Raw genomic sequence first — 10,813 nt, 5'->3', positions numbered from 1 at the left:
CAGTCTCTAGTGTGATATCTAGGTGAAAGAGTCTCTATGTGCTGAGAATTAACTGATTTCTGTGACGTGAGGCAGCTAGCAGACGGTCGGTTTAGCGAGTCTGTCTGCTTCCTGACCTGGGCCCCAGTTAGTCAAGTGCAAACTCTAAGACTATGTGCCATATTTCTAGACAGAAGAGCGGCACCACCCCAGGAGGGATGAAGACCATCTCTTTTAAACAGGTCAGGTCTGCCCCAAAAGCTCGTCCAATTGTCTATGAAACCTATGTTATTCTGCGGGCACCACTTAGACATCCAGCCATTGAGTGACGACAATCTGCTATGCATCTCGTCACCAGAATAAGCAGAGAGGGAACCAGAGTATATTACAGTGTCTGACATCGTGCTTGCAAGTTCACACACCTTTTTAATGTTATTTTTTTATGCAACTGGCATGCTGACTGCATGTCCACCAGAGCTGTTGCCAGTGAATTAAATGTTAATTTCTCTAGCCATAAGATACCATAATAGCCAGTCATCACGCATCTACATTGTTTACCCATTAAATGCACACAATAGGCAGGAGAGCAAGTTTAGTGAGAAACCCATTTATAAAAAAAAAAAAAAAATACAGTTCCCAAAAAGACATGTTAAAAATAAATTTAAATGCAATTCTACAGCATATGAAGGACTGGATTGCACTGTCAAATGAGTGATAAGTGTCTTTCAGTCTAATATTCCTATGCATTTTCTTTTTTAGCTAATTGTTGAGACATTAAAACAAAACAAAACCATTAAGACCATATAAAGTAGCTTTTGTAGCAGACACTGTTGCTTTTGTTCAAGAACAAAAAAAGGGGTCATTTAAAGGGGTCATATGATGCTACGTGCACTTTTACAAGTTGTTTGAACTGAAATGTGTGTTAGCAGTGTGTGTACACAACTACCCTAAAATTCTAAGAATTTTTCACCCCTGGCCCCTCCTATGATAGTTTGATTAACAGTAGCGTTTCAGCACAGACTGGACTGGTGTCTTACTTTAGCTCCACCCTGAGTGAGCTGTTATCAGTCCAGCATGGTTTCACCACAGAGCATATGTAGACAAGAATGACTCCTGAGCGATTGAGGTGTTCTGTTGTTGGATGTAATAATAAACACAGCAGCTAATTTACTCCCCACATCTGAGCTGCTGAAGACGCAGTGGATTACATTTGTTTCTGAAAGGAATGCTTCCCCAATCTACATAAATGTGTCTATGTTTGCACAAATCATTCATGATCCAGCTTCACCTACAGAAGAATTTTTTTATTTTTTTTTATAATCTTTGCTAATTGCCTTTCCTAATAAGTTGCCAATTGTCAAGTTTCACAATGAATGAGGCTAAAATAAACAGTGCCTCAGAGAGCAGCTTGGAAGAGAGGGGCGGGGTCAGCAGAGATCATTAACATTTAAAGGAAAATTATACAAAACTGTGTGCTCTAAAAAGAGCTGTTTTTGACAGGGTAAAAAGGTGTTTTTTTACACTACCATTGAGAAATTGTAACTAAATTAGAAAAGATTTTCATTTGTGGAGAATGGGTACCCTATGACCCCTTTAAGAAGGAAAATTCACCATGATGCATTGATTTAAAGGCTCAATGTCATAAGAGTAGTAGTTACATTCAAGTTCAACCTAAAACCAGTAATAGAAAAATTACGATTTCAGCATGTCTGTTCTGGTAAGACAGATGATACACATATTCTTCTTTACACAGTAGTGCAGAAAACAAATCACTCTTTACAGCAGGTGTCTTCTCCACCTGTTGGGGAGGTTCCAAACAGTCACTAATGAGAATCTGTGCCGGTCTTTAGCTGGAAGAATTGTTGCTGTCAATTCCACATCTCTGCAAGCTCTGCCTGCTTCTCATCTTCAGATTCTGGTTGGTTTTCATCGTCACCATTGTAATTTGCCACATCATCCACTAGATCTTGACCAACACCTTGATTTTCATCTGTAAAAATGCAGAAAATCCTTTATAATAATCATATAATTTATATATATATATATATGTGTGGTGGGCCGTTATCGTGAGACTCTTATCGGGTGATAAGAAAAACTATCGCCGTTAATCTATTCTCAAAGTTGGGTTGGGAGCTGGGTCTATACTAAGCAAGCTATGATGACTTTCACCTTGAGATTTTATATAACCGCCTGGTCGAGACCAGCCTAAAAAGATGCTCAGGACAGTTGACGGGCCACTGCTGCGCATCGTCATGAAAGCTTATCTTTTTCACATGTTTTTAAGCCTTACCGCTTGTCGACTTAAACATTAAAGCATCCAAACAGAAGACGCGGAAAAGCTGAACAGAGTAGCTGGTTACTCTCGCGCTGTGTTCGGTGCGGAGAGAGAGAGAGAGAGAGAGAGAGAGAGAGAGCCGCGTATCACGGACAGCAACACTGAACCTAGCTCTCTTCTGCGAAGTTCTCCTCGAAGTTCCTCCTGCACCCGAACTAACAAATACAAATCCCAGTTTGAACAAACAAAAAGATGTGAAAGAGCCCAATTCAGTACCGCAGTTTTCTGGTGTTCAGGGCTCACGCAGAGAAAGTTGTCTCAAAACACTTGAACATCGAATTTGCTTATTTTTGCTCTTGTGCCGACAAATACATACAAAATATATCAAAATATCCACCTTGGAAATTATGCTCGAAAAAAATGCCAGGTAATTCTTAATTGAAAGTAAACAGTTGGGGAAAAAAAATGGGATGTGTGTTATATTGGATGCATTCATCGTCTCTTAAAGTGACCGCGCCTAATTTAGCTACTGGCTGCTGTAATGTTAATCCAAGAAAATGAAAAATCACTCACTGAATCTCACATATTCTGAATGTCTTCAGCAGAATTCGAATGAGCCATTTTAATCTAGATTGATCTCTAGATTAATTTCAAGATCACAGTGAGATTAATCTAGATTAAAAAAAGTAATCTATGCCCACCACTAATATATGTGTGTATATATGTGTCAGAATTATATCATGTATATTTCAAATTCTGCATGATATTGAAGAGGACCTTTAATCTTGGACAGCTGTTTTTCAATCTCGCCCTCATCCTCATACATAATGGCACCTTCCTTCCCACCTGCAGCATCTTCATCTTTCCTGTCCTCAATGTTGACATCTTCCTCTCTCTCACCTCCAATCCCCAAGTCTTCTTCCTTTGGGTCTCCAATCCCAATGTCATCTTTCTTTTGGTCTCCAATCCCCAGGTCTTCTTCCTTTTGGTCTCCAATCCCCAGGTCTTCTTTCTTTGGGTCTCTAATCCCCTTGTCATCTTCCTTAGGGTCTTTAATCGCCAGGTCTTCTTCCTTTGGGTCTCCAATCACTGTGTCATCTTTCTTTGGGTCTCCAATCCCCAGGTCTTCTTTCTTTGGGTCTCCAATCCCCAGGTCTTCTTTCTTTGGGTCTCCAATCCCCGTGTCATCTTTCTTAGGGTCTTCAATCGCCAGGTCTTCTTCCTTTGGGTCTCCAATCCCCGTGTCATCTTTCTTTGGGTCTTCAATCCCCAGGTCTTCTTCCTTTGGGTCTCCAATCCCTGTGTCATCTTTCTTTGGGTCTCTAATCCCCTTGTCATCTTTCTTTGGGTCTCCAATCGCCAGGTCTTCTTCCTTTGGGTCTCCAATCCCAATGTCTTCTTCCTTTGGGTTTAAAACCCCTGCTTTATCCTTTACAGTATCTGTATGAAGACAGAGATAATTTGTAATGCGTGTGTGTGTAGCTTTGATGGCTAACATTTTTTTGTTACCCCTACCTGCAGCCTTTAAAGCCTTTGCTTTAACATCCACCACTGCTTCTGCAACTTCTTCATTGGCTGGTTTCTTAAGAGTCTCATTCTTATTGGCAAGTTTAGAGGAGGGGATGGGCTGTAAAATTACAGCACCTTAGAGGAGCAGATAAATGTAGTTTAAACACATGGAGAATTTTGTTTCTTCCTGTTCAAGCCAAGAGTGATAACTATAACTATAATAGCATCCATACTTTAAGTTAATCTCATCTGCTGCTTTAAATATTTGTGCTCTATAAAGTCGGGTAGACTGTCATTGTTTTTAGCTGAAAATGTTTGTGCTGAAAGTGATTCCTCTGTGTTTTTACTGTAGTAGTTGTGGTGTGGACTTTGGTCAGTTTTACTTAAAACAAATGACAGACTATAGACCTAAAGTCAACGAGGGGCTGCCACTAGGGTGCAAATTGTATTTTATCCAGAGGTTGCATGTCATGACTTAACGGATGTGGCGACAGATCTTTTCTTCCATACTGTGATGTATAGGGGTGAAACAATATTCAGACCAAACCGAAAACGGTGATACACTACCCATGATACAGCACGTATCACATTACTCTTGGTAAGTACCATGGTCCGCCTCAGCCCCCACAGTAGTGGCCCTATTGAGATGGACCCCACTTGCACCACGGCTCATCTCAAATCTGACAATACGTGTAGAATATGGTTTGTTGAAAATATCAATGCATAAAACAGACCTAGTGGCTTCCCACATTACAAAAGCAATGATAAAAAATGTCAAATGTCAATTGAAACATTCAAGCAAACAATTAGTGCTTGAGAACTCGGAAACTCATTCGTAGTGCGTGCACACACAGAGCGCCTTGCCAGAAAATGTAAATGCAGACTAATAGATTATATATATATATATATATATATATATATATATATATATATATATATATCTCAAAATCACCCAAACACTGTGGGAATTCTCACTCCAAATTTAACTCAAAAGTTGGCAGCCCTGTCTCATCCCTTCTCCGCTTCCATTTTTAAGCACACATAAAAACTACAAATCTTTTAGTTTACCAATAGGGCACGCTGATGACATTTTATTCTTTTATAGTAACATGTGTCATAGCCTACGGGTCAATAGGTATCATTCTCGTACAGTCTGCATGCATGTCCCACCCGAGTTATCAGTTCCATGTCGCACAGTGTGATTTGCAACGATCTTACAGGTTTGCTAAAATCGTGCTGTGCGTGGAAGGCTTTAAGTGAATGTAAACAGTTATGAAAGTCAGTATTAGTGTACTGAATTAATGTTAAACACCTGAAAATATTATTTTATTTGTATTTTTGCTTGATTGTATTTATTTGTGCTGTTGCATTTAGTATGATTTACTATTTTCATTATTTTTATTTGACCATAAGTCCTTTTTTCCCTGAACCGAACTTTGAGCAATCTGAACCGTTACACTCCTACTGAAGTACTGTACATCCAAGTGTAACAGATAATCAGAATCTAATTAAATGCTATATTTTGAGGTGTGGAGTGAAAACAGGCAGATGAACGTAAGCTTGCAGGAATGGGGTTTAAGCAGACAAAATGATTAGAAAAGTCAGGCTTACGTTTTTAGAAAGAAGTCATTTCACCAGAAGATCTGAGTTACGATATTTTGATTAAACATTACAATGTCAAAAAAAAAAAGAAAACATATGCATGGATAAATCGTTCAAGATAAGATTAATAACATGCATGTGGTACATTCATGAAAACCTAATATCATTGTTTTGTTGAGGAGAGCTTTGCTTTTACTCGTCTGAGTGATCTGACTTTCACTGAATAAGGGACACGAGCCATTAATCAACCACCTAGAAACCACAAAGAAGATTTGGCAACTCATACCTTTCTCATCCTTTTCCACTAATAACTTATTGGTTTGGACGTGAGCATCATTTTTAGACTGTGAACCCACATCTGGTTTGCCTTTTGGAGATTCAGCCACATTTTTATCAGAATGGTTTGTAGAGGGAAAATCAGATTTGGCTTTTGAAACAGAGACTTTCCCTGTGGAACCATCAGCATTCTGTAAAGGACAGAGTTTGTGTAAGTGGAAAGGGGGGAAGAAACACCAAAAGATAAGGATCACTATAAAGGAGCCATTTTAGGCCACTTTTTCCCCTTAACCGTACCTGTAGAGCAACCTTTTCTGATGTCTTTTGCTTTTCCAGTTTGGCAGCTGCAATTTTTGCATTGCATTCGTCTTTCGTGGCCTCAATTTGTTTGTTGCACTGAGTCCTGTACAATCCCATCCCACACAGCCATTATCATACTGATCAAGGACTATAATGTATTTTATATTGTAGATTAGAGCATTCAGAATTCACCTACATTTCACTGGTGGCTTTCTTATTAAGTGTGTCCATGTTACTTTGACAGGATTTCAGCTCACTCTGACTTTTATTAACATCCTCCATTATGGACTTCATGCGGTCTAGAAACGGAAAATAAACAGTAATGTGAAGGAAAGGTGATATGCATCATAGAGCACATATAAAAGGACAAATATGAGGTAGACACTTACTCTTCATGTCCTGCAGTGTTTTAATACTGGAGGAAATATTGAGCTTCAGTTTATCCTATGACAGAAAAATGAGTTTTAGAACCAAAAATAGACACCTAGTGTATCCAGTATGACAATTTTGTCCATCAAATCCTAGTCACATGCCTTCCTAAAGAGCAAATTTGGGTATAATATTGGGTATACATAGACAGTAGGTGTGTAACGGTCCACAAACATGACGGTTCAGTTCGTATGTTGCGGTTTGGCATGGTTTTGGTACAGCAGGACGGAAAACTAAACATAAAATAACTTTTTTTATATTTAACAAATATTACATCAGATTCTGCTCTAAACTGTTGGTGAAATAATAATTTACACAATGGCTGTCATAACTTGTTTCATAACAGAATTATTTAATTAAGACTCACAAACTGGTAAAGTAATATAATCAGTATTTAGTCTAACATTTAGCTAAATGCTCTTCTCTAGACTTCATTTCTCTAGCGAACTAATGTGTTGCGGACACTGACGACTTGTCTGAGGTAAATTAAATGCTGTGTGGCTGTTTACAAGCCGTTTTATTGATGAGTTTCCACAGTTGAAACATTGATTGAACAATTACATGAGGCGTGAAAGGTTTATTCATGTTTATTTCACGTTAAAACTAGTAAGTTAGTAAAGAGGAAGGGACGATCGCACTGCCGTTTGAACTGAGGTGTTTATACAGTGATCGCTCGTGGCACATCAGAGCGCTTCAAAACGGCATTTATTGTTTGGATTTCCTAAAAAAATTGACATAATTTGAAAGAAGATGAGACTTTGTTTAGTTATGGAAAACAAAACTAGAGCTAGAGAACGTTTGAATGCTGTAATATAAAATAGGGGTTGTGAAACAATGGTATACAGTTTTTTGTTTATCAAAACAATTGTGAGCTGCCTACAACCAGCATTTTTGGGAATCATAGAATATATGCCTAACTAGACAGCATTTTTTGGCATCAAAACCTGGTGATGCTCATGTTTCATTACTGTTATATAACCCTATATCACCATCTAGCGTCCCAATTTGTACAATGAAGGATCTGTTAATGGCAATTTTAGCAATAATTTTAACCCCAAAGGCTAGATGATTTCGTCACTAAAATTCTTTCACTGTGAAAACCAAGAAACCAAGGCTGCACATATTTGATTAACAAACACAAAAACAGTAACACTGTAAAAAATAAAATAAAACAAATAATAATCACTACCTGTTTTAATTTATTTTAAAATGTAATTTATTCCTATTATGCAAAGCTCAATCTTCATCATTCCTCCAGTCTTCAGTGTCACATGATCCTTCAGAAATCATTTGAATACGCTGATTTGAATTTATAAATTATTAATGATGCTTGATTATTAATAATTGTCCTTATTCAGCTTTGCGTCACAGGATTAAATACTTTTTATGCATTTATTTCATTTATTTACTTTAAATGTTCAGTTGTTGTCAACATTTTATAGTATCTGCAAAATGTTAATTATTTTACCAAAATAAGAGGGTCATATAAAATGCACGTTATTTTGGCTGCACTGTCTATATACACACAACCGTTCAAAAGTTTGGGATCAGACTGATTTTTTTACAGGAGATTCTTATGGTCATCAAGCCTGCATTTGTTTGATCAAAAATACAGGATAAAATTAATATTGTGGAATATTATGATTAAAAATATTGTTTTTCTATTTTAATAAACATTGAACTGTAATTTCTTCCTGTGATCAAAGCTGTATTTTCAGCATCATTAGTCCAGTCTTCAGTGTCACATGATCTTCAGAAATCATTCTATGACATGATGATTTTATTGTCAGTGCTGGAAACTGTTGTGCTGCTTAATAATTTTATGGAACCTATGATAATTTCTTCAGGATTCTTTGATGAATAAAAAGAAAAAAAGAAGGGCATTTATTTACACTACAACAATATACACTACAGTTCAAAAGTCTGGGGTCAGTACATTTTTATTCTTTCTTTTTTTGAAAAAAATTAAAACTTTTATTTGGCAAGGATGTGTTAAATTGTTAAGAAGTGATAGCAAAGATTTATATTGTTAGAAAAGATTGATATTTTGTATAAATGCTGTTCTTTTTAACTTTTTATTCATCAAACAATCCTGAAAAAAGATTTGCAAGCACAACTGTTGTCAACATTGATAATTCTGATAATAAATCAGCATTATAAGAATGATTTCTGAAGGATCATGTGACACTTTATACTGGAGTAGTGGCTGGTGGAAATTCAGCTTTGCATCACAGAAATAAATTATATTTTAAAGGATATTAAAATAGAAACCATTACTTTATATTATAATAACATTTTGCAAGATTACTGTTTTTTTTTGTATATTTGATCGAATAAATGCAGCCTTGACGAGCAGAAGAGACTTCTTTAAAAAAAGTCTTACTGATCTCAAACTTTTGAATGGCAGTGTGTGTGTGTGTGTGTGTATATACACACACACACACATATAAATATATATTAACATTAAAAAAACATACTTATTCCAAACATTTGACTATTGAATATATTGTATATTGTAATTGTAATTAGTTTCTTAAATCACAACCAGAAAGTGAGTGTAAGAGGGGTGCTTTCATACTCTTTCGTGTTTCCAGGTGATGAGAGTGTTCTCCTGCTGTCTCTGGTGTGTTTCCTCCATTAACTCCATCTGATCCTTCTGGCGGCGTATCTCATCCATGGCCTTCAGCTTGCTCTGCTGCTCTTGGTCTCTGTCTGCAGCCAGCTCCCTCATGTCGCCCTTCATCTCCAATATCCTGCTCTGGAGAACAACACACATCCAATCACAGATAACAGCCACACACACCACCGCTTGCCACAGACTCCATCTAAACACGGAGTGTCAAACCTGCAGCTCGCTGATTTTTGAGTTTGAGACCCAGTAGTTGAAGCCGAGGAGCAGGACGCAGGAGATGAGAGCCGCCATCATCAAAGTCAGGGAGCGACCGCCACGCCGAACGTTTCCGAGTGCACCCTTCATGATCATTCACAGTCCCACAAACACCTTAAAAATGGCTTTCTGAAAAAGAAAGCATAAACTTCATATACAGTTGCTGGTCATATAATTAGAATATCATCAAAAAGTTGATTTATTTCACTAATTCTACTCAAAAAGTGAAAGTTGTATATTATATTCATTCATTACACAGACTGATAGATTTCAAATGTTTATTTCTTTTATGGTAATTTTGATGATTATAAATTATATTTTTAATATTTAATATTTAAAATTAATATTTAATATTTAAAATTGAACAGAAAATAAAAATTTTGATAGACATACTGATAAATAAAGAATGTATAGCCTGAATGCACTGTAAGTCGCTTTGGATAAAAGCATCTGCAAAATGCATAGGCCTAAATGTAAAAGTAAAAATATAAAGTCTAAAAATATAAAAAGTTTTTAATTTGTTTTTCCTGGCTATTATTTAATATTTAAGGGTTTAAAATGTGAAACCCTAAAAAAAAATAAAAAAAAAATAAAAAAAGATTATTTTCTCAAAAAAAATTTTTTTTCTATTGTTGTTTTCCGTGTGTGTCATCAAAACCTGCTAAACCACCCAAATCTCCAGAGAACAGCGAATCTCCAGAGTACAGCGAGCGCTTGTGCACACCAGGAACAAGTGGAGGAAACCCGAGTGTAATTAACAGTGACTGTGCAAATAATCATGTTCAACAGAGACTTTACACGTTACAACTGTAACTGTTGTGCCTTTTAAATTAAAATAATAATAATAATAATAATAATAATAATAATAATATTATATATATATATATATATATATATATATATATATATATATATATATATATATATATATATTGTAAGAACGATTAAAAGTATGAGAAAATGAGAAAGTATTACTGTTATAATAATACAAACAAGCCACACATTTAAAAGGTAAATCTATTTAGTACGAAACTGCTTTTGTTCTGGTAGCTTGCTAATACCGCTAATGTTGCTATAATCTTCACGCTTTCCTCTTTATTTCAGATAAATGTTGTATATTAGTGTCGAATTGTTCTTACCGGAGTTAAATGTACCAGGTGTAGTCAAGAAGAAGGATGGCCTGTGGACACTTATTGATATTCGACGGATTCTTCCGGGTTTACGGTTTAACCGGTTTCCGCGTTTGTTATTTCCAGCTGTGAAAACGATCCGCCGCAGATTCGTCATTTCTGCAAACATGTGCAATAAGTCCATTACAATAAAGCGTTCTCACTACGTGATATTGTAATAGTTTGTTAAAAAGAAAATACTAGATTTTATAACCTGTAACGGCAGGAGTACGTTTATTATTATTAATAATTAACAATTAACACGGCCTAATAATAATAATAATAATAATAATAATAATAATAATAATAATAATAATAATAAAAAGGTTTTGGTCGTTGGTTTTGGATTCGAACTCGTCTGAAAGAACTGCAGTCATTTGCAAATTT

General features: G+C 36.1%; 1 protein-coding gene across 1 annotated transcript; it reads right to left on the bottom strand.

Annotated features, from left to right (window-relative positions):
- Window positions 1–1,234: 1,234 nt before the first annotated feature.
- Window positions 1,235–10,523, bottom strand: LOC113039705 (Golgi membrane protein 1-like). The gene is made up of 10 exons (XM_026197737.1): window positions 10,397–10,523; window positions 9,216–9,386; window positions 8,949–9,128; window positions 6,331–6,385; window positions 6,138–6,240; window positions 5,939–6,044; window positions 5,652–5,832; window positions 3,770–3,898; window positions 3,032–3,694; window positions 1,235–1,969 (listed from the first exon to the last, which is right to left on the bottom strand). The coding sequence occupies exons 2-10, from the start codon at window positions 9,351–9,353 to the stop codon at window positions 1,848–1,850; spliced, it is 1,677 nt and encodes a 558-aa protein (XP_026053522.1). The 5' UTR covers window positions 9,354–9,386; window positions 10,397–10,523; the 3' UTR covers window positions 1,235–1,847.
- Between the last annotated feature and the right edge of the window lie 290 nt (window positions 10,524–10,813).

The sequence above is a fragment of the Carassius auratus genome, chromosome 22, assembly GCF_003368295.1.
Source record: "Carassius auratus strain Wakin chromosome 22, ASM336829v1, whole genome shotgun sequence".
NCBI lineage: Eukaryota > Metazoa > Chordata > Actinopteri > Cypriniformes > Cyprinidae > Carassius > Carassius auratus.
Note: the sequence above shows the minus strand (reverse complement) of the source record. Positions and strands in the feature narration are given on the sequence as shown.

Excerpts from the sequence above, each read along its gene's own strand:
- LOC113039705 (XM_026197737.1), bottom strand. The coding sequence starts at position 9,353 with ATGATCATGAAGGGTGCACTCGGAAACGTTCGGCGTGGCGGTCGCTCC. Across the intron at positions 6,386-8,948 it reads TCACCTGGAAACACGAAAGA|GATAAACTGAAGCTCAATAT; the intron begins GTATGAAAGCAC and ends TTTCTGTCATAG. Across the intron at positions 6,045-6,137 it reads AAGAAAGCCACCAGTGAAAT|GACTCAGTGCAACAAACAAA; the intron begins GTAGGTGAATTC and ends GGGATTGTACAG.